General features: G+C 43.1%; 1 protein-coding gene across 5 annotated transcripts in view; it reads left to right on the forward strand.

Annotated features, from left to right (window-relative positions):
* The window catches only part of CACNA1B (calcium voltage-gated channel subunit alpha1 B), a 185,852-nt gene that overhangs the window by 108,477 nt on the left and 53,401 nt on the right, over positions 1–23,974 (forward strand). For all 5 annotated transcript variants that reach the window (XM_082403125.1, XM_082403129.1, XM_082403127.1 and 2 more), the window contains exons 21-23: positions 19,663–19,789; positions 22,515–22,644; positions 22,880–22,939. In XM_082403125.1, the coding sequence (XP_082259251.1) occupies positions 19,663–19,789; positions 22,515–22,644; positions 22,880–22,939 (317 nt within the window). The remainder of the gene's footprint in view (positions 1–19,662; positions 19,790–22,514; positions 22,645–22,879; positions 22,940–23,974) is intronic.

Genomic DNA, 23,974 nt, shown 5'->3' on the forward strand with positions numbered 1-23,974 from the left:
ATAATTTTATTTATTTATTTATTTATTTTTTAATTTAATTGATTTATTTGTCTGTGTTGGGTCTTCATTGCTGCGCGCGGGCTTTCTCTAGTTGCAGTGAGCGGGGGGCTACTCTTTGTTGCGGTGCGCAGACTTCTTATTGTGGTGGCTTCTCTTGTTGCAGAGCACGGGCTCTAGGCGCACGGGCTTCAGTAGTTGTGGCATGTGGCCTCCGTAGTTGTGGCGCACAGGCTCTAGAGCACAGGCTCAGTAGTTGTGGTGCACGGACTTAGTTGCTCTGCGGCATGTGGGATCTTCCTGGACCAGGGATCGAACCCGTGTCCCCTGCATTGGCAGATGGATTCTTAACCACTGCACCACCAGGGAAGTCCTGCATTAATTGATGTTTGAATGTTGGACCAGCCTCACATGCCTGGGATTAATCCCACTTGGTTGTGGTATATAGTTCTTTTTATACTTTTTTTGGTTTGATTTGCTAATGTTTTGTTGAGAATTTTTATATCTGTATTCATGGGAGATATTGGTCTATAGTTTTCTTGTGATGGCTTGTTTGGTTTTAGTGTCAGGGTAATGCTGGCCTCCTAGAATTAGTTTGAAGTATTCCCTTTGCTTCTATCTTCTGAAAGAGATTGTAGAGAATGGGTATGATTTCTTTCTTAAATATATGGTAGCATTCACCAGTGAACCCATCTGGGCCTGGTGTTTTCTGACTTAGAAGGTAGTTGATTATTGATTCAATCTCTTTAATAGACATAAACCTATTTAGAAGAAATAGATATAAACCTATTTAGATTATCTGTTTCTTCTTGAATATTGGCAGATTGTGTCCTTCCAAGGAATTGGTCCATTTCAAGTAGTTTATCAAATTTGTGGGCATAGAGTTGTTCATAGTATTAATTTATTATCCTTTTAATGTCCATGGGATCAGTAGTGATGTCTCCTTTTTTATTTCTGATATTAGGAATCTGTGTTTCCCCTCATTTATCTTAGCTAGCCTGGCTAGAGGCTTATCAATTTTACTGATCTTTTCAAGGAACCAACTTTTGGTTTCATTGATCTTCTCTGTTGATTTGCTGTTTTCAGTTTCATTGATTTCTGCTTTAATTCTCATGATTTCTTTTCTTCTGCTTACTTTGGATTTAAGTTGCTCTTTTTTCTCTTTCTAAGGTGGAAGCTTAGATTATTGATTTTGGGTCTTTCTTCTTTTCTAATTTATGCATTCAATGCTATAAATTTCCTTCTAAGCGTTGCTTTTGCTGCATCCAACAAACTTTGATAAGTTGTGTTTTCATTTTCATTTAGTTAAAAATATTTTAGAATTTCTCTTGAAATTTCTTCTTTGACCCGTATGTTATCTAGAAGTGTGTTGTTTGAGCTTTACATATTTTGAGATTTATCTTTCTGTTATTGATTTCTAGTTTGTTTCATTGTGGTCTGAAAAACAGACATTTTGCCCACTTTTAAATTGGGTTGTTGTTTTCTAATTGTTGAATTTTTAGAGTTCTTTGTATAATTTTGATAAAGACTTTTATCAGATATGTGATTTGCAAATATTTTCTCCCAGTTGGTGGCTTGTCTTTTCATTTTCTTAATGTCTGGTGTTTTTGATTGTTACTGGTGGGAGGGTTAATTTGGTCCCTGGTATTACTTCTGCTAGGAGCAGAAATCTAGGCTATTGACTTTTATATGTTAATTTTGTATCCTACTACTTTTCTGTATCTTCAAATTGTTCATTAGTTTTAGCATTGATTCTCTTTGGTTTTTCTCAAGTATATTATGCAAAATTTTGCAAATACAGTTGTAACTATTCCTTTCCAAATATTAGGTCTTCCTTCCTTCCTTCCTTCCTTCCTTCCTTCCTTCCCTCCCTCCCTCCCTCCTTCCTTCCTTCCTTCCTCTCTCTCTCCTTCCTTCCTTCCTTCCCTCCTTCCTTCCTTCTTTCCTCCTTTCTTCCTTTCTTTCTTTCTTTTGCCTGATTTCACCAGCTAATATACTAACATTGGAGTTACTAGGTACCCTTACCTTGCTTCTGCCTACACTAAGTAAGATTCTGGTTTTGGGCTTGAGAGGTGTGTGTCTGTGTGTGTATAAGATCATGTTATAGTGTTCATTAATTTCTTTTTCAGTAAGTATTTTTTTATCTGGAATAGATGTTGAATTTTGTTGAAGGTCTTTTCGGCATCCATAGAGATCATATATTTTCCCCTTAAATATGGGGATTTATACTAATAAGTTTTCAGATCTTGAACTATCTTTGCAATCTTAGAATAAACCCCACTAGGTTATCATATTTATTTTTTAATGTGATGCTGGATTCTATTTGATAATATTGATACTTTATGGAGGATTTTTGGATTGAGATGTATTTTAGGATATTGAGATGTGTTCTGTAGCTTTCCTATATTATGTTCAAATGTCATAAGGTTTAGGTATTAATGCTATATAGTTATCTCTTCCTTAACTTCATTAATCCATTTCTGAAAATCACATGTTGTAATGGGAGTCCCATTTCCCATTATTTTAGATGGAAAAAATTGTAATGCACTATAAAAATTATAATGTATTATAATTAGTTGTACTCAAAATCCCCAACCAATTTCTTAAAACAGAACTAAAGCACAGTTAATCACAGAAAACACTTAATACATTGTTTCCTGATCACCACAGTTAAAATAGCTGTTAACAAGCAATTGCTTTGGGCACCTCCTTCAGTGAAACTTGCACTTTTCAAAAACATCCACACATGATTCTGATAGCTAACTAACTGACTTTGGAATCTTGCCTGACAGTTTTCAGTGTTTTGAGTTTTGGGGATGTATACATTTTTCCTGCATAAACAACAGTCAAGGAAGCCTCAACAATGTTGTAATGAGAGATACATATATTCTCCTGAGGTGTGAGTATTGTAAAAACTAAGAGGTGCTCTGTTGAGAAATTTTACCTGAGGAGATGTTCTGTAGGATGTACCTATTATTGATCCATAAAAAGAATTAGAACGTTTGCTTCTTTTCCTTTTCTGGGGTAGTGTAAGTAGCATTAGGATTACTTGGTCTTTAAAGATTTGGTACAATTCCTTTGTGAAATCATCTGGGTTTGGTTTTTGTTGTTGTTGTTAGGATAATTCTTTGATAATTTATCTGTTTCTGTATGGATATTGGTCTGTTTAAACTTTCTTATCTCCTAAGATCAGTTTGGTAAACTGTAATGATCCATTTGATCTAGGTTTTCCAACTTATGTACCTAGAGCTATGCAAAGAAGTGGCTTAAGTTTTTAAAACAATTTGCTCTGGCTCACTGTTTTTTTTCCCCCTTCTTATTTTTTATCCTGTATATTTTGTGTTTCCCCCTTATGTTCTTGATTAAATTAGTTAGAAGTTTATACATTTTGTGGATTTTTATAAAAAGAACCAGCATCTTTGTTAGTTCTACTATGGTTTTCTTTAAAAATCATTTTTTTTCCAATTTTATTTTCATTATTTCCCTCCTTCTGCCTTGTTTTACTTTGTCATTCCTTTTCTAGCTTCTTTAGTTGGAGACTTAAGTTTATTTTAGTCTTTAGTTTTTATTATATGATTATTTAAGGCTCTGAATTTTCCTGTGGTTACTAATTTAATTGTAGCCTATAGATTCTGATATTTGGTGTTTTCATTTTCACCAGATTTTAAAGGAATTACGCAATTTTGGTTTGTATTTCCCCTCAGTGTTTGTAGATTCCTTGGGATTTAGTATATAGAGAATCAAGTACTCTGCAAATGAACAGTTTTATTTTTTACTTTCTGATATGTATGCCTTTTATTTCCCTTCTTCCCTTGTGGCGCTGTGACTTCCAGTACAGTGTCGGATAGCAGTGGTGAGAACTGACATTCTTCCCTTGTTCCCATCTTGTGGGAGGAGGAAGCACTCAGTCTTTCACCATTAAGTATGATGTTAGCTGTTGTTTTGGGGTTTTTTTTTTTTTTTTTTTTTAAGATGTTCTTTATCAAGTTGAGGAAATTCCCCTCTGTCGCTTTTTTTTCTAAATTTTTATATTAAATGAGTGTTGAATTTTATCAAATTTTCTGCGTCAATTGATATGATCATGTGGTTTTTCTTCTGTAACATGGTAGTTTACACATTGATTGATTTTCAAATATTGACCTGCCTTGCATCCCTGGGATAAACTCTGCTGGTCACTGTGTATAATTATCTTTATATATTGCTGAATTCTGTTTGATAATATTTTGTTAGAGGGTTTTGCCTCTGGATTCATGAGGGATATTGCGCTACAGTTTTCTTTTTCGTACTCTTTGTCTGGTTTTGGTATCAGAATAATAACTAAATTCATAAAATGAATTGGATAGTGTTTCTTATTATGTTTTTTGGAGGAGACTGTGTAGAATTGGTGTTAATTCTTTAAATCTTGGATAGAATTTGCCAATGAAACATTTCTTTTTTGGAATTTAAAAATTACCCTTAATAGGGCTATGTTATGTAATCATACTGGGTGAGTTGCATTAGTTTGTGCTTTTGAAGGAATTGGCCCATTTCCCTTAAGTTGTCAAATTTATGTGTGTATAGTTGTTTGTAGTATTCCCTTATTATCTTTCGATGTCTTCATGATCTGTAGTGACTGCCCCTGTCTCATTCTTGATATTGGTGCTTTGTGTCTTGTCTCTTTTTTGTCCGTCTTACTAGAAATTTGTTACTCTCATTGACCTTTTCAAAGAAACGCATTCTTGTTTCATTGATTTTCTCTATTTTTCTGTTTCCATTTGCATTTGATTTCTGCTCTTTATTATTTTCTTCTTTCTGTTTGCTTCGGGTTTATGTTGCTCTTTTTTAGTTTCCTGAGATGGGAGCTTAGATTAAGTCTTTTCCTCTTTTCTAATGTAAACATTTAGTGCTATAAATTTTCTTCTTAGTACTGCTTTAGCTGTGTTCCACAGATTTTGATATGTTATCTTTTCATTTTCTTTCAGTTCTGTTTTAAAAATTTCTCTTGAGACTTGCTCTTTGACTCGTGGTTTATTTAGAAATGTGTTATTTAGTTTCCAAGTGTTTGGAGATTTTCCTGTTATCTTTCTGTTTGGTGTCTAGTTTGATTATTTTGTGGTCAGTGAACACACTCTGTATGATTTCAGTTCTTTTAAATTTGTTAAGGTTTGTTTAATAGCCCAGGAGATGGCATTTCTTGGTATGTGTTCTGGGTGTGCTTGAAAGGAATATGTATACTGCTGTTGCTGGGTGGAGTATTCTGTAAGTATAAGTTAGATCCTGTTGGGTCCTGTGGAGTTCTGTGTGCATGCTGATTTTCTGTCTAGATCTATCAATTGTCGAGAAAGAGATGTTCCAGTATCCAACTATAAATGTGCTTCTTAAACCCCTATCCAGATCAAGTGTCTATTTCTTTCAGTTTTGTCTATTTTTGCTTTACATATTTTTCAGCTGTGTTGCTGAGTACATACACATTTAGAATTCTGTCTTCTTGAAAGATTGACCCTTTTATCATTGTGTAGTGTGTCCCTTATACCTGATAAATTTCTTTGCTTTGATGTCTACTTTATCTGATATAAATATACCCACCCTTGTTTTTTTAAATTAATATTTGCCTATAAGATGTATATCTTTTTCATCTTTTTACTTTTAAACTAGCTATATAGGTATATTTTAAGTTAGTTTCTTGTAGACAGCATATCGTTGGGTCATGTTTTTCGTCCACTCTGTCAGTTCTTTTTTTTTTTTTTGCATATTTAGACAATTTATGTTTAATGTAATTATATATTATGGCTTACATCTGCTGTTTTATTTTTCCTATTGTTTATTTTTTCTATTTTTTATTTTTTATTTTTTGGCTGCACCACACAGCATATGGGATCTTAGTTCCCCAGCCAGGGATCAGACCCACGCCCCCTGCATTGGAAGCGTGGAGTCTTAACCACTGGACTGCCAGGGAAGTCCCCCTATTCTTTCTGTTTTTTATTTTTCTGGTTTCTTTTTCCTGCATTCCTGTGGGTTACTTGTTTATATTTTAGAATTCCACTTTGATTTATCTATAGTATTTTTGAGTGTATCTCTTTGTATTTTTTTTTAATGCCTCCTCTAAGTATTACATATATATAACTTGTCTCAGTCTACTAGGGTTGTCATTTACCAGTTGGAGTAAAGTATAGAAACTTTACCTCTCTTTTTCCTCTGCATGTATAAAATAATTAAATGTTTCCTCTACATATATTTAGAAGCACATCATTGTGTGTTATAATTTTTGCTTCAACTGTAAAACGTAATTCAGAAAACTCAAGAGGAGAAGGAAAGTGTGTTGTATTTTTACTCTTTCTATTGTTCTTTGTTTCTTCCTTCCTGATATTCTAATATTTCTTCTTTTATAACTTTCTGTTTGGAGGACCTTCCTTAGCCATTCTTTTAGGGTAGGTCTGAAGGTGACAAATTCTCTTAGTTTTCCTTCATCTGAGAATGTCTTGATTTTCCTTTCATTCCTGAAGGATATTTTCACTGGGTATAGAATTCTGGGTTGACAGTTCTTTTTTTTTCAGCACTTGAAAAAACGTGTGCCTCATCCTTCTGACCTCCATGGTTTCTGATGAGAAATCCACTGTCATTCGAATTGTTTTCTTCCTATAGGTAAGATGTTGTTTCTCTCTCGCTGCTTTCGAGATTTTTTCTTTGTCTTTGTATTTCAGAAGTTTGATTATGATGTATTTTGGCATGAGTTTCTTTAGGTTTATCCTGTTTGGGGTTCACTCAGCTTCTTGAATTTGTAGGTTTATGTCTTTCTGCCAATTTTGGAAAATTTTCATCCATTATGTCTTTGACTGCGTCTTCAGCTCTGCCCTCTTTCTCTTTTCTTTCCAGGACTCTGTTGACGTGAATGGTAGATCTTTTGTTATAGTCCAGAAGGTCCCTGAGGCTCTGTTTACTTTTTTCAGTCTATTTTCTCTCTGTTGTTCAGATCGAGTAATTTCTATTGTTCTGTCTTCCAGTTCACTAATTCTTTCCTCTGTGCCCTCCATTCTGCTGTTGAGCCCATCTATTAAGTTTTTAATTTCAGTTAGTGTATTTTTCAGTTCTAAAATTTATGTTTGGTTCTTTATATCTTCTTTTTCTTTGCTGAGATTTTTTTCTCATTTGTTTCAAATGTGTTTTTAATCATCTGTTGAAGCATTTTTATGATGGGTGCTTTAAAATCATTGTCAGATAATTCTAACATCTGTATTATCTTGGTGTCTTTTCTCATTCAAATTGAGTTTTTCCTGGTTCTTGGTATGACAAGTGATTTTTGATTGAAACCTAAACATTTTGATATTATGTTATGAGCCTCTGAGTCTTATTTAAGTCTTCTGTTTTTGCTGGTCTGCTGTGACAACACACCAACAGGGGGAGGCTTGGGGAGCTGCCTCATTATTGACAAATTGGGGTGAAATACAGGTTCCTCACTTGCCCTTCATTGACACCCAGTGGGAGTGGGTTCCTTGTCCCAGCTGGGTTGAGCTGGGAATTCTAGCTCCCCGCTGGGCCTCCACTGATACCGTCTTGTCTGGGAGAGAGGGGAAGCCTTGTTACTGTTCCCTACATGGCCTGCATTGACACAGTAAGGGTTGACCTCATTACCTCTGGGTGGTGGTAAAAGTCCCGACTTTCCACTAAGATTCACTCTAGCAGATAAAGGGAAGGGGATGCCTCCTTACCTCTGGGTAAGAATCGAAGTCCAGGCTACCCATGTAATCTTTTCTGATACTGCATGCGTTGGGAGTCTTATTATTACCACAGGGTGGGTATGAAAGTTCCTGCACTCACTTGGCTCTCTGTGATACCACCTCAGTAGGGGCTTTGGATACCTCATTACAGACTGGTGAGGGTGGAGGTCTAGGCTCCCCACTTGGCCTCTGCTCATATGAGTGGAAGTAGGGCTGTGGTTTTTTTCTGTGGTGTTAGTAGAGTGGTTATTGGCTATAAATTTCCCACCTGGTTAGGCTCTACCTTTCCTGGTCCTGTCACTAGGGAGAGCTGGCCTTTAAAAATCTTTCCTGTTGGCATTCTGGGTTGCTGGTGGCTTCTCCAGCACCAAGGGTATATGAGGCATAAAAAAAAAAACCCAGAAAAAAAACCTGTTGTTGTGTTGTTCCTCAGTTTCCAAGATACCAGCAAATCTGCCTTCTTTTCTCCACCTTTCAGAATCTTCTTAGGTTGGCCTTACATATGATGTCGAGGGTTTTTAGTTGTGCTTAGAAGGATGAATGGAAGAAAGTACCTCTATTCCATCTTTTCAGAAGCTGAAGTCTTGAGTTAATTTTTATATATGGCATGAGGTAAGGGTTGAGGTTCTCATTATCCACTCCCCCACCACCACTGATGTCCATTTGTTCCATTACTGTTTGTTGAAAACGCTGTCTTTTTCCATGGAATACTTTGGTACTTTTGTCAAAAATCAATTGATAGGTGTTATTTCATTTCAGGAAAAATTTGTGGGATTACAGTTTTAAATGTTAGTTCTATTACATTGTTTTATTTTTGTTTTTCAGACATTCCAGTTATACAGATGTTAAATCTCCTTTGCCTATCTTCTGTATGGATTTCTCTCTTACCCTTCTGAAAACTCATTCTTCATTTCACTCCTAAATTCTTTTTCCCTTGCTATAATTTCAGTCATATCTATTTTCCCTTGGACTTATCTGTTGTCTCCTTGTGATTTCCAAGACAATTTTTTCTCTTTAACTTTATTTCTCAGATATTTTTGTCTTTTTTTTCAATTTCTCTCCTGTTTGGTCAGCTCTCATCTCATATCACCTAGTTGTCCATACATTTTTATTTTGAGCTTTTGAATCTGATTTGTGGTGTTTTTTCCTTATCAACAACTGTTTGTTTAATTGTATTTAATTCATGTTGGAAAGTTGTGTAACAGTTTTCCTCTGCTTTGCAGTTGTTTTTTTGCTGAGTATTTTTATTACCTGAAAGGTTTTCATCCTTACTTTCTATGTTCTTATGTAGAAGCTTTGTATGGTTGTTGGGTTCATTTTTCTGATAATGAGGAAGTATGTTACAGTCTCCTGGACCAAAAATTACACGTGATTTTGTGAAGAGTAGGGGAGGGGTTTGGGCAGCTTACTTGATTTCTAGTTCAAGAACACCTTCTTATTTAGTACAGTGAAACCCAGTTTCTTTTTCAGTGGTGCCTAGTGGGGAGTGTTTGTCTAGTTCTAATTCTGTGATAAAATCCTATCTCTGGAGGACCCTGGACCTCAGACACTTGTTTCTTCTTTCCCTACATCACTGAGCCACTGAAGTCGCGTCTCTCACCGTCTTCTCCAGGTTGCCATCTCCAGTGCCTTGTACTTTCCAAGCCCCTCCTTCCAAGTCCCCAGAAGCAACACCCTGACCTGGCAGGTCTCAAACCTGTTCTCAGTATTTCCCTGCTTGACGGGGGGTGGCGAGGGGTGGGGGGCTTCTCTCCTGTGGATGAATGAGTTGATGTTGTCTGTGTTCCAGCATTACTAGGACCCTCCTCACTCTCCCTTCTCCATACAATCCCTGTCTGATTCTGCAGGTCTGGGGTTTGTTTTCCCACTTACATGTAAATTCAAGTTTGTAGTTTTCTTATTTCCCATATGCTGTAGGCATGGACTGTGGATGATTTTATCACCTCTCCTTATCAACCACATGGGTTATGGAGCACGTAGGGAGAAATCTGAGTGTGGGTGACTGCTGTTGTCTATGGGAGCCAGCCTCTTATCTTTTTAGTTTCCGCTGGATTTGTAGTTATGGCCACATTACATTTTTAATTTCCTTCCTTCCTTCTCTTCTTCTTTCCGTCCTTCCCTCCCTCCCTTCTTCCTTCCCTTGATAAACCCTTTTTTTCCCCCTAAAGTTCTGTCCATTTTAATAGGCTACTGAAGTCTCAACTTTGGCCTTCCTGAGCTTCTCTATCATATCTTTTTCTGTTTCATTAGTTCTTTTATTTTTTGGCTGCGTTGGGTCTTCAATGCTGCAGACGGGCTTTCTCTAGTTGCAGCAAGTGGGGGCTACTCTTTGTTGTGGTGTGTGGGCTTCCCATTGCGGTGGCTTCTCTTGTTGCGGAGCATGGGCTCTGGGTGCACGGGCTTCAGTAGTTGCAGCACACTGGCTCAGTAGTTGCAGCACGTGGGTTCAGTAGTTTTGGTGCGCGGGCTCTAGGGCGAGTGGGCTTCAGTAGTTGTGGCACGCAGGCACAGTAGTTGTGGCTCAAGGGCTCTAGAGTGCAGGCTCAGTAGTTGTGGTGCACGGGCTTAGTTGCTCTGTGGCATATGGGATCTTCCCAGACCAGGGATCAAACCCGTGTCCCCTGCGTTGGCAGGCAGATTCTTAACCACTGTGCCACCAGGGAAGTCCTTATGTTCTTATTTATTGTTTCTTTTCTTCTGCTTTCTTTTTTTTTTTTTAATTAATTTATTTATTTATAGCTGTGTTGGGTCTTCGTTTCTGTGCAAGGGCTTTCTCTAGTTGTGGCGAGCGGGGGCCACTCTTCATCACGGTGCGCGGGCCTCTCACTATCGCGGCCTCTCTTTGTTGCGGAGCACAGGCTCCAGACGCGCAGGCTCAGTAGTTGTGGCTCACGGGCCCAATCACTCCGCGGCATGTGGGATCTTCCCAGACCAGGGCTCGAACCCGTGTCCCCTGCATTGGCAGGCAGATTCTCAACCACTGTGCCACCAGGGAAGCCCCCTCTTCTGCTTTCTTATTGTAATCTCTTTCCCCATTTATTAGTTGAATACTCAGCTCTGACACAAGCCTTTCTACTTTGCTAGGGTGCTTAAGGCTTTAACGTTGACTCTAAGAATTATTTTAGTTTTATGTTACAAGTTATGAAATGTCATATTTTTTAGTTCTAAATCTTTTTCCAGGTTTCATTATGATTTATTATTTGATCCATTAGTTATTCATAAGTACAATTTTGAAGTTCCAAATGGCAAAGGTTTCTTTATTGGTTTAAAAATTTTTTTCCTGTTGATTTCATTTTTTTTTTTCTTGTATTTTATCACCCCTTGTATTTCAGATCATCCATTTGGCTTTTTTTTCCTTCTGCATGAAGAACATCTTTTCTAATTTATTTTAGTGAGGTTTGATGGTGGTAAATTCTCTCAATTTGCCTGAAAAATCTTTTTGCCATTGTTTGTGACAGTAGTTTCAATTTGTATGGAATTCTAGTTGGTTCCTTATTTCCTCTCTGTGTTTTGAGACTATTCCACTGTCTTCTGCCTCCTGCTGTTTCTGTAGAGAAGCTAATCATTAGTCCAAATGCTTCCATTGTGTGGCTCTCTCTTCTCTCTATGGCTGCTTACATAAAAACCTTTTTATTATGGAAAATCGAAACAGTGTAAGTAGAGACACAAGTATAATGAACCCCTATTTGCTGCCATTCACCCTCAAAGCAATTATCCACATTTTGCCAATCATGTTTCACTTTTTTTTTCCTTTTAATCACTTTAGGTATAACTGTGTCTGTAAGCATCTCTAACAATTAAGGATTTAACAACCACAATAGCATTATTACACCTAGCAAAGTTGATAATAATTTCTTAGTATTATCTAATACCTATCCCAAGTTCAAATTTTACCAGTTATCTCAAAAATAACTTTTTACTATTGATCTGTTTGAATCAGGATCCAAACAAGGTTTGCTCATTTGACTTAGCTTAATCTGTTTACATCTGTTTTACTCTGTGACTGTTTTCTGCATGCCATTTATTTGTTGAAGAAACTGTAAACCGTTCTGGATTGGGTTGATTGCATCATGGTGTCATTTAACACATTTCTCTGTCCTCAGTATCTCCTGTTAACAGATATTTAGATCCTAAAACAGGCCGTCTGAACCTTGGCGCTATTGAAATTTTGTTGGTGGTGGCTGTCTTGTGCGTTTTAAGATGTTTAGCGGCATCCCTGACCTTTCCCCTCTAGATGCCAGTAGTACCCTGTAGTTGTGACAACCAAAAAAAAAAAAAAAAAAAAAGTCTCCAGACGTTGGCCAGGTATCCCTAGGAGGCAAAATCACCCTTGTTTGTGAACCGCAGATCTCGACTGTGATCAGGTTAAAACTCTTTGGGGAAGCTTCCTAGGCAGCTGGCTGTGTGCTTCATCTCACGTTCCATCCGGAGCCACATACCATCTAGTGTTTTCCTTTGGGCAGTGTTAAGATTGCTCAGTGGGTAGAGCCCTATCCGTCCACTGTAAAGTTCTCCACCAACCTTTCCCCTAGTGATCTAGTAGGCACTGATGATGGTCACCCAGATCTGTGATTTTATTTGGCATTGCACAGTTGTGAATTTATAATTCTATCATGCTCTCTGCATTAATTATTCTGACATTTTCTATAAGGAAGAACTTCCCTCATCAACTCTTTGGTTACCCTGAAATACAGTTTGTATTTGTATTAGCAAGATACACGCTTAATTCCGTCCCTTTACATATGAGTTTTCAAAATAGCGAGTTGGTACACTAGGAACTCCAAATACAGTCATCGAGAGCTTTAACAAAATTATTGTTATGAATCTTTGGATTTTAACGTGTTTGGTGTGTTTCAGTCCTTTGGACTCACTCTTAGTTCTGATGCTCAAATTGTCCTGTCTCTGGATAGTGGGAGCCCCTTAAAGTTGGCTTTTTTACCTTCTCAAAGCCTGTTGTCTTTGACAGCTTTCTGCTTTCATCTGTGACAAAACGTTCCAGGATCATTGTGTACCTTTCCTGCCCAGACCTGGAATCGGCCATTTCTCCAAGGAGACCTGTGTCCTGGACACCTGCTGTTTTTCCAGATCTCCCTTCCCTTCCTTCAGGGTCCTTTTGCCTCCAGTGGCCTCACCTTCAGCTCCTCTTTGGAGGGCTGCCCTTGACCACTAGAGGTGCTTCCCAACACGTGGGGGATGGAAGGTGGAAGTCCCTGAGGGTTGACGCCCCCAGGTGGCCCTCACCAGGCACAGGAGTGCGGGAGGTGAAAGCCCAGCCCTCTGGCTTCAGGTCTGACAACTCTGAGGCTTGGGTCAGACCCCAGGGTCCCCCGAAGGAGCAGCTGACGCTGTCGCAGGACTTTATCTGAAGCCGCCCCCTCTTTTGTCCCCCTTCTCTGCCCTGGTCTGCCTTCTTGCTCCCTTCCAGTTCCTTCTGGGAGTCCGTCCTTAGTCAGCCACTTGCACATGGACCCTCATCTCATGGTCTGTTTCTGTAGAACCTGATCTGAGAGGCTGTGGTTCCTTTGGTGAGAAATGGTATTATTTACCAATATGGTCATTGCTACTAGATTTTTACTGCTTTCAGGCTTTTTAGGACTTTTTTTTTCTTTTTAAAAAAGAAGAATATACCATGTATTCTTTTGGCATTTATAATTCAAATGTAAGATTATAGGATTTTTACCTAACTACTTAGATTTTATATTTGTATCTCTTTTCTGTTACCCTGAAAAATTTGTATTTTTGTCTTTTTTTTTTTTAGAGCAGTTTTAGTTTCAAAGTAAAATTAAATGGAAAGCACAGAGACTTGCTGTACACTCCCTGCCCCTGCACCGTCAGCCTCCCCCACCCAGTGGTACATTTGTTACGGTCAGTGAGCCTCCATGAACCGCCGTTGTCGCCCAAAGTCCAAGGTTTACAGTAGGGCTCACTCTTGCTGTTGTACCTTTTAAGGGTTTGGACAAATGTATAATGACCTGTGTCATTATAGTATCATACAGAGTAGTTTCACTGCCCCAAATTCCTTCTTTTGTCTTTTTACTTATTCTGTTTTTTAAATAGTATTGTTTAAAAAAATTGTATTTAAAAATTTTTTGCCCCTACCATGTAGAAATGCAAGCAATTTTTGTCCTTCAGTTTTGTGTCCAGCCAGAGTTGCCAAACAGACTCTCTTACTCTAAATAATTTTTCTGCTGTTTTCTATGTAGACACATTTATACTGCCTATGATATATAATTTTTGACCCATTAACTATTTAACGTCTGTTTTTCAATTTCCAATTGTAAAATTTAAATCTTAATTAATCTTTTGGTTTCTGATTATTGCCTTAAATTGCAACTTAATTGTACTGTGATTAGAGGACATGACCGGCTTGAGGGTCTTCTTCGAGACGAGAGATTTACGACTGCTTTATGGCTTAGCATATGGTCAACTTTTGTAAATGTTTTATGTATGCTTAAGAGGACTATGTTTTCTCTAATTTGGGGAACACTCGGCTTCTTACATTTGTCTGCTAAATCAAGTTTGTTAGTTGTGTTGCTGAATATTCTATATATTCACTAATATTTTGCCACACTGACCCATCGATAATTAAGAGAGGTGCATTGAAATCTCTTTCTGTAGATCTGTCAGCTCTTGCTTTGTGTGTGTGTGTGTGTGTGTGTGTGTGTGTGTGTGTGTATGTTTTTTTTTTAAGTTTCTATATTTAATGCAGTTATTTTGAATAGTTTGAAACATGCAGTTCAGTATAGGAAACATTCTAACAGATGACCAAGTACTATTGTGTATGTTTCTAAAATAGTAACTATGTGTTTCTGATTCTCTTTTGTTAGGCTTTTTCTTTTATTTATTCTTTTTTTCAAAAAAAAGCTTATGTTAAAATATATGTGTTTGCTTTCTATGTTTTAAGCCACTTTATGTATATTTAAAATTGCTGTGTCTTAGTGGAGCTGAACTTTTTGTCATCTTCTGCTGACCCGCTTTAACTCTAATAATGATTTTTTCTTATATTGTAATTTTCTGATGTGAATATATACCTGAGTTTTGTTTTATTTTGTTTTTTTAATGAACATTTGCCAAGTGTATCTTTTCCCATCTTTTGACTTCCAGCCTTGATGTGGCCTCGATTTTAGGCTTGTCTCTTGGAAACTAACAGTTATATGTATAACGGTATTTTAAAAAATTCCATCTGGGTGATCTGTGTCAGTCAGTAACCAGGTTCCGTCTGCTTGTATGTATTGTGATTATTAGTTTACTTGGACTTGTGACATTTGTTCCATTTTTCCTATTTTTTTCCTCCTTTCCTTCCTTTTTAGTATTGAATAATTGGTTGTTTATTTGCTTTCGTGTCACATTTTCCCCTCTATATTAGTTTATAAACTATGAATTATTTTTGTTTTTTTTAAAGTGGTTATCCTTATAATTCTATCATGCATGCATAACAAAATCTATAGTTATTTTATTAAGTTCTAAGACCTTAGAACAGCAGCTGCGATCACATTTCCCCCAACTTCCTTGTTAGCATCCAGCATTTTAGTCCTTTTCTCCCCCACAAAATAGATATTACTATTGTTCTGACTTTGTAGGCGTTCAGGATGAACCCTCCCCAGAATGTGTCACTTTTGCGTGAGGATTATTTTGAGCTAAGGGCAGTCGAGTCCCTGTGGGTTCAAGAGAAGCAACTGCCCCTCCCTTAAACTACCTAGAAAAATTTAAATTGGGGATTTTTCCCAGGAAAGAGTTATTACCAGAGATAAGTGTTATGTAAGTGGCCCCCATCTGTTTGGCAGGGCAAGCATCTAATTACCAAAAACCTGCCCTTTTTTATATTGTCCTATGAATGACGCTCCTGTCCTTGGAAGCCCCAGGCTCCTATCCCATTCCTTAGCTTAAGGTGGTGTATATACCTCATTTTACCCTTCTGTCTGAACCTCTCACGTATGTGTGGTTCCGGTATGTACGAAGTTAAATTTGATTTTCTCCTGTTAATCTCACGTCAGTTTAATTCTTAGACCAGTCAGAAGAACGTAGGAATGTAGAGGAAAAGCTTCTTCCTTCCTAACAACTTTATAGAGACTGTGTTTATTTACTGATAGATTTACCAATTTCTTACATTGCAGACCTTCCTTTAATATCATTTTCTATCTTCCTGAAGTACAGACCTTCCTGCTATAACATTATGTATGCATTTCTGAAAATGCGATGCATTGAAAATAATAGGCCTTGTAGAAAAAGTATGGTTAAGAGCGAATTATTCAAGATATGCAACTCTTTAACCAGAACACTAACAAAAACAAGAACAATCCGAGTGCAAAATGATAACGAAGTTAAATCTCTGTTTGCATTTGCACCCAGTATCAAGTTCTTCAGCCCCGCATCCTCCTCGAGGCCCTTTGCTTCTGGCAGAGACCAGCCTTGCCTTGCTCTTGTGCAGCAGTGACTGGAGGGGAATTAATCGGGACCAACAGAGGGACTCACTTCTATGCCCTTCTCTCCTCTCTGGGATTTTGCCCCTCATTCCCAGACACTGTGTCATCCTCAAGCTCCAGTCTTTTACTCCTCCTCCCAGTAGGCGTGTTGCTTTCTGCTTCTAAAAATGGGAAAATGGCCCCATGTGCACAGGGGTCGCCTCGTGCCTCCTTTCTCCCAAGGATTGTAGCTTCTCAGGTTCTGTCCGTGTCAGCTGGTTCCCTGTGCCTTTAAACAGTTATGTATTTTTTTCAGCTTTTATAGTTGTTTTTAGTAGGAGGGTGAGTCCTTTTTAAGCCTCTCTGTCATAGGCCATGGAAATGCTGGGTCAATTTTATAGACTTCTATTGCTTGTTCATTTTTTAAAGACTCATTTTTTTTTTAAATTTCTTTCCATATTTATGTTTAGTTCTTTTATAGTCCTCATCTAAAGGTACTTATATCTGAAGTCCATTGGGGGTTATATATATATATTACTTGTTTCTGCTGTCTTTCACCCACCTTGTATGGGGGTGATGTTTGTTTTCTGGTCCTTGTATGTTTGCTGATGTTTTTTGTTTTGGGTTCATATATGACTGACCGTAATCCACCCTTTCTGAAGTGGGCTTTGTTTGATAATCAAGCCCTACAGAAAAAGAATTGTTTGGTTGCTTTTTCAGTTCTCCCAAGGATGGTACCTAGCTATAGGAGAGAAATTCTTTGTACATGGTGGATGCCTTGGGACATTAGGCTTAAGTTCTCTTCAAGTTGGAAATGACTGCCTTGGCCGGTGGGGATTCTGTGGGCCAGATGAGGGCCGTTCTTGTCCGAGGACTCAGCTGTGCTTCCCTGGAAGCCCCGCGCACCGCCCGCCTGCTCTCCCTTCAGTCCCCTGGAGGGAGCAGCTCAATGTGGTGCCTCACCCCAGCTTTGGTCGGTAATGTCCCCACAGTGTAATTCCTCTGTTCAGCCTCAGTTTCTTAATCTGCAAACTGGAGGTAATAATACGTGCCAGTAAGTGCCGCTGTGAGAATAAAGCACCTGGACCAGGCCGGCACATGTTGTTTTCAGTGAAGTTCTGTTCCTTTCTTTATCCACCCCCCTCCCCCATATCTGGCCATCTGGCTTGATTGTCTTCTGTTTCAATGAATTAATTTTTGTTACTGTCTAGTCTTTTTTTATTTTTATTTTTAAACAGCTTCCAACAGGATATTTTCTTAGTCTGTTGTAGTTCTCGTTTTGATCCTCTCCCTCTATTCCTGGTCTGTTTTGACTTAATTGATGATTTCTGCTGTTGTTGTAGTAGTAAATCTATTTCAGGAGAAATATTTCCATCCAGGCTCTGGCATCTTTGTTCCACTTCTTTTGAGCAGAAAAATTCTTCATTCAGTGTATATTGGTTCCTTTTTCCCAGTTTACTTGTCCTTGGGTTTGCTTAATTGTTATTGTGGAAGAGTCTGAAAAGCTGTGGTTTTAAAATAATAAATGTTTCTAAATCTAAAAGTTACACATGCTCATCACAGAAAAAAAAATTTTAGTGTTAAAAGTATAGTGAAGAGAATTAAGATTATTATCAGAAAGCCTTTCGGAGATCACCACAGTTACTGTTATTTTGGTGTTATTTCACTCCCTGTATATGTTATTTTTCATAGTTGAGCCCATCTGGGATATACAAGTGTGTAGCCTGTCTTTTTTTTTTTTTTTTTTTAACTTACCTTATCATAAACTTCTTCTTTAAAGCTTATGATAAGTCATTTAAACTATTTGTATACATTTTTTAAAAATTATTATTTATTTATTTATTTTTATTTATTTATTTGGCTGTGTTGGGTCTTCGTTTCTGTGCAAGGGCTTCCTCTAGTTGCGGCAAGCAGGGGCCACTCTTCATTGCGGTGTGCGGGCCTCTCACTATCGTGGCCTCGCTTGTTGCGGAGCACAGGCTCCAGACGCGCAGGCTCAGTAGTTGTGGCACACGGGCCTAGTTGCTCCGCGGCATGTGGGATCTTCCCAGACCAGGGCTCGAACCCGTGTCCCCTGCATTAGCAGGCAAATTCTCAACCACTGCACCACCAGGGAAGCCCTGTATGCATTTTTAGTATTCATAGTATGATGCTTCCTGTAAGTATTGCACACTTAGTCGATCTCCTATGGTTATACTTTTCATAGATTTTGTTATTGTAAAAGAACTTATATAAAAAACACCTTTGTGAATACAGATGTTTGTGTGCATACTTGATTTCCTTAGGAGATAATTTTGTACAAATTAAATCAATAGACAGAATTTTTTACTTTAAATAAGTTTGCCCATTTGCTTTCTTAGAAGATGCTATAGTTTATGCCTTCAGCCGGGAATTGAATGGTGCCGGGTGGTGGCAGCTGACAGTCTAGGAAGCATCGTAGCTGCTGTGGCTCAGGCTGGTTTCACGGTCAGGTCAAGGCTGTTTTCTCTGGCCCGGCTGTTCCCTGCAGGACTTCAGAGTGGCCAGCAGCCAGGGGAGAAGCTTAGAGCCTTCGTCTTCACACATGCTGGAGGGAACCTCCCTCATTTCTGCCTTTATGCTTCTTCCAAGAAGTAAAAGTGAGGTGGACAGTGGGCATTGGCTCCAAGTCACTGCACTGTCCTCCCTGGCGTCCCTGGGGTCTCAGGAACTGTTACCGGCAAGAACGGAAACGTACATTAGGATAGTTAAAAATGAAACACTGTTGTGAGAAACATACTATGCAGAACAGCAAAATCTACTTAAAAACAGTGGTCACAGCCATGTTAACCTGGGGACTTTGATTTGTGGGTGCCGAGTGGAGGAGGGGGTGCTGATAGCGCAGAGGATGGGCCTTAGGGAAGGGGGGGGATGAAGAGCGAGGGACAAGGGCCAAGCGGGTGTGTGGGCGACGGCAGTGCCCGCGTCCGCCCTGGGCCAGTGTCCTCTGCGGGCCCTGTGCGCGGGTCAGGCCTGACCAGCAGGTTCAGGAGAGCGGCTTCAGGCCAGGCCGGCCCCTCTCCTCGCTGCCCTGTTGGCCCTGCCCCCAACCCCTGCAGCGACCGCGGGAGCTCTCACCAGGCAGCCCAGGATGCGTTCTCTCGAGGGGTGAGCCCTGAACTGGGGTGGGGGAACCTACTGGCCTTGGTCTCTGGGGCTGAAGGCGGCTTTGGTGTTCTTAGAACATCTAGATTTGTGGCCCCTAGGGAAGCAGAGAAGTCCACAGCCAGGGACGCCCGCCAGGCTTGGCGCTGCTCCCCCAGCGACCCTGGTGAAGGGAGAGGTGAGGAAGGGTCTCGGGATCTCTGCGGCAGACGGCCCAGATCCTCAGCGCCGGCACGGCCCTGCCACTGTTCGCCTCAGTGGCGGCCTGACGGTGATCGGAGGGGTCTCATGCGAAGCTGTGTTCTTAGCCGCACGCCCTTCCCCGGGTGGGTCCACGAAGACCTGTGGGGTTGGAGCTGGGAGAGTGCCTGTCGCCCCGGGGCGAGACCTGCGTGATGTGGGTTTATGAGCCACACCCCTGACTTGGTGGCCTCGTGTCCTTGCAGGTGGTAACGTGGACCTGGAAGGCCAAGCAGAAGGGAAGAAGGAGGTGGAAGCTGATGATGTGATGAGGAGCGGCCCCCGGCCCATCGTGCCTTACAGCTCCATGTTCTGCTTAAGCCCCACCAACCTGTGAGTCTTGTCACCAGCCCGTGCCCTGTGCTGTCCTCTTGTCCGTGGCCCATGATCCACGTGTACACGCCACCAGCGTGTGCTAGACGCGACCTGCCCCTTTACGTGTGTTAATATCCTGATTGATCACCACAGCATCCCACAAAGCACACACTACTGTCACCTCACTTTGCAGATGAAGACACGAAGCCACAGGGAAGGCCGGTGTCCAGACACACAGCCCGTCCATCTCGGTGGCGGAGCTGGGATTTGAACCCAGACCGTTGGTCCCAGGGCCTTGTTCTTAACCCGCACTGCAGCCTTAGTTCACCTCTGCACACACACACCCAGTTTACATCCATCGTGCATATGTGCTGCCCTCCGCCCACCTTCCATCAGGTGGTGCGTCACAGTCACCCATGTGTCTGTCCACGTTTTCTCCCCTCTGTTTACGCCACCATGAGTCTCATCCACTCATCAGTCCACCTGCCTTCATTAGCTCAACCAATATTCATGTACCAGGCAGCGTTCTAGGTGCTGGGAATACGCGGTCATGAGCAGAACGGACAAGGGCCCCGTCTGTTCTTAAGCTTACAAGCGAGTGGAGAGGCAGACAGCAGACAGGACGTTAGGGAGGGGACATGAGATGGTTCATGGAGGGAAGGGCTAAGAAGAAGCACAAAGCGGGGACTGGAGATGTGGACGGTGGGGGCTGCTGACATGAAGTGGGATTGGAACCGAGACGTGACGGGGGTCGTGGGAGCCCACCAGGCAGAGACGCAGGTAGAGCAAAGGCGGAACCACACCACCCAGGGGGGCAGCGCAGCAGGGTCTGAGGAGCTCGTGCTCCGTCCTTTACCCACGTGTCCAGCCAGCCCTTCTGCCCTGGGCATCCAGCAGTCTTTCCACCAGTCCCCGTCGTCCATCCTCCCCATGTTCCTCCTTTCAGCATACGTCTGTGGGGAGCTTGCTCTGCTAGGGGCTTGGAGTAAGATGGCGGTAGAGACGGATAAGGCCTCGGCCTCCAGCACCGACCGGGTGGTGTCCGTCAAATGAGTACAACGTGGACGGTAAAGCAGGGAGGTCTGGTGTCTTGGAGCAGGTGGGGAGAGTCAGGGGAGCCTTCCTGGAGGAGGTGAGAGATCTCAGGTGAAACCTGAAGGGTAAAGAGTTAAGATGAAGAGGGAGGAACCAGTATTCTTGGAGGGCGGAGAGAACTTAGAGTGGTCCAGAAGTGAAAGACATCAGGCTCAGAATAGCCAACAACAGTTGGATGGAAAAGCGCAGAGGTAGACAGCGCTGTTGTGTGTTCTGTGGAGAAGTAGAAGTGACACCGAGAGCCCTAAGAAGCTTGAGAGGTTGTAAACAGTTGGGGGTGAGTGGTGACTTGGTTAGACTGCACTTCAGCAGAGCCCTTTGGTGGGAAGACTGGAGACGAGACAGGGAGACCGTTTAGTAGGTGGCCGCGGTTTTCAGGTGGTGATTTGATGAGGATAGTCAGAGTGGAGAGGTTTGGGAGTGAAATGCTTGGGGAGAAATTTTGGAGGCAGAATCTGCAGGATTTGATGGCAAATTAGATGTGGAAGCGGATGGAAATGTGAAGGATGACAGCCAGGGTTTCTGCTTGACGGCTGTGGGCCCGGCCAGGCTGGGGGGTGGTGAGCACAGACCCTGTGGAGCCCGGGGCAGCTGGCAGGTGGCACATGGCCGGGGGACTTGGGGGTCTGAGCGAGGGTGGAAACTCAGCCACAAGATGGACCGGCAGCTGTTGATCAGAAGGAAGGGGGCTGGGATGGAAGAGGGCCCGAGATGGAGCGTCGTGGAAGTGGAAGGAAAAGCGTCTCAATTAGGAGGGAGAAGTGCCAGCAGGTCTCTCGGGGGCCTGGGAAGGGCAGCTCCGGGGAGTGTGTGGGCTGGAGCTGGACACTGGTGGTTGGGATGAGGAGGAAACAGGCATAAAGTCCAGTCCCTTCCAGGGACAGAGAGACGTGGGTGTCCTTGGGAACACTCTGCGTTGGCGAGAGGAGCAGGTTGGACGGGCTGGGGGGCAGCGGTTGGGCCAGCAGAGGCAGGAGGGGGGCCTCGTCCCTCGAGGTGGCAGGAGCGACGTCTGCCTCGTGCGCTCGTCCCCCAGGATCGGCTTCACTCTCCGCCTGCGGGGCCTTTGCTGGCCTCCTGGTCACTGTCTCCTGCTGAGTCGTAGTGTGTGTCAACACCTGAGCATCTCCTGTTGCTTTACGTTTACTGGTGTCTCGTTCGCCACTGTGTCCCAGCCCAGCATGTGCCTGAACAGAGCAGAATAGTGGTGAGTGGAGGCGGGCAGGGGCACACACGCAGCTCTGGTGGCTCCGACGGGGGCACCGCGCCCAGCACTGGGGCTCGAGAGGCGCCTGCTCTCCACGGGACTGTTGGTGCTCGGCCTCTTCCCCCGCCACAGCAGAGCCGGAAGCCCGTCCAGGGCACGGCAGCCCCACAGCAGGTAGACGAGCAGGCCTGGCTGGGCCCCAGTGGAACTTTATGTAGCGAACGGGCCAGACCAACTAGGCCTGCAAGCCGTGGCGGGCTGGCCCTGCCCAGGGTTTATGCAGCCTTTCCGCCACCTACCCTCCCAGGAATCTGGTGCCCACCAGTCACCTGGCCGCTCTCTCCCGACCACAGGGACACTTCCCAGAACTCAGCCCTTCCTACGGGGAGGGGCCAGCCCAGCCCTCCGTGGGCCTTCGGTGACCCGTGCTTTGCCTTCCAGGCTCCGCCGCTTCTGCCATTACATCGTGACCATGCGGTACTTCGAGATGGTCATTCTCGTGGTCATCGCCCTGAGCAGCATTGCCCTGGCCGCTGAGGATCCCGTGCAGACAGACTCGCCCAGGAACAACGTGAGTGCTGCCACTGGGCTGTGGAGGCTCTGGGGACACAGAAGAGTGGCGACGTGCCCGGGACGGGAGGGAGGGCTGCCGCTGCAGGGGTGCGCTCCCACAGGGACGCTGGCCTCCCCTCCCCTCCCCAGACCCTGCCCACAGGCCCCAGGCCAACGGGTGGTCTGTTCAGGCTCCTGCCCCCGCTCGAGCTTCTGGCCTCGCCTTTGAGAAAAGCCTTTCCTTTTGGTTCCAGGTGCTGAAGTACATGGACTACATCTTCACAGGCGTCTTCACCTTTGAGATGGTGATAAAGGTGAGATGTGTGGTTGCCCTGGTGACCACAGGGCTTTGCTCATCCCCCTCGTGACTGAGATGAAGGCACGTGGCAAGTGTGCCCGGGGCGTGCACACACGTGTGGTGACATGAGGGCACATGAGCCCTCAGGTAGAGGTTGTGTCTTGTGGAGACACAAGGCCACGTTTGTTAAGGATTCGCCACAGCATCACGTCAGCCTTCGGAGAGCTCGCAAGCGCTGGCCCTGGTCCCCACTACCTGCTCATGGAGACCCTTCTCGCTGAGGGGACAGGCTTTCCTTACTGTGCGGTGTGAGCCCAGCCCATGCAGGGTGGTCTCAGCAGAGGGGGGAGGCCGGGACCTCGGCTGGAGGAAGGAGAGCAGGGACAGGGCGGTGGCCTCAAGGGCCGAAGATCACGGCAGGTGGGTGTAGAGGACTCACTAGTGTTTGATCCTAGATGGAGAATGACCGTGTTGTTGTGACCTTTGTTCCTTCTCTAGGTGTTGCCAAGTGGCCTGTGCTTTCCACACAAGTGCGCGGGCAGCGCAGCTGGTGGGGGTGGGGGGTGCCCACGTGCTGACTCAGGGTGGCTTCTGTGTACACAAGCACTCGCTTCAATTCTCTCCCAAATTCCTGGGGGAGGTGTTACCATTTCATTTTATGAACGAGGACACGGAGGCCCAGAGACATTAAGGTGCCGCTGCAGGAGGTGCAGAATCCAGCAGCTCTTCCTCTCGCCGCACGGGGCTGGCACTCCGAGGGTCTGGCAGGCGGCGTGCTCCGGGCAGCGTGTGCCTGCAGCCCAGCGATGGAGGAGAGACTCACTCAGGCTCCACAGGAGCTGGGGGCCGGGCAGGATCTCGGCCAGTCATGACCATGCAGGGTCGTGGGGTCAAAGGCATGGAGATCCAAACACCCCTTGAGGCTCTAAGAGGCCATTACCTGAGCTGTGTCCGCTCCCCTGACAGGGCGTGACCTGAGCCGTGACCCCTCCCCTGACAGGGCGTGACCTGAGCTGTGACCCCTCCCCTGACAGGGCGTGACCTGAGCTGT

Source organism: Balaenoptera borealis, assembly GCF_965194805.1.
Source record: "Balaenoptera borealis genome assembly, chromosome: 8".
Classification (NCBI taxonomy): domain Eukaryota; kingdom Metazoa; phylum Chordata; class Mammalia; order Artiodactyla; family Balaenopteridae; genus Balaenoptera; species Balaenoptera borealis.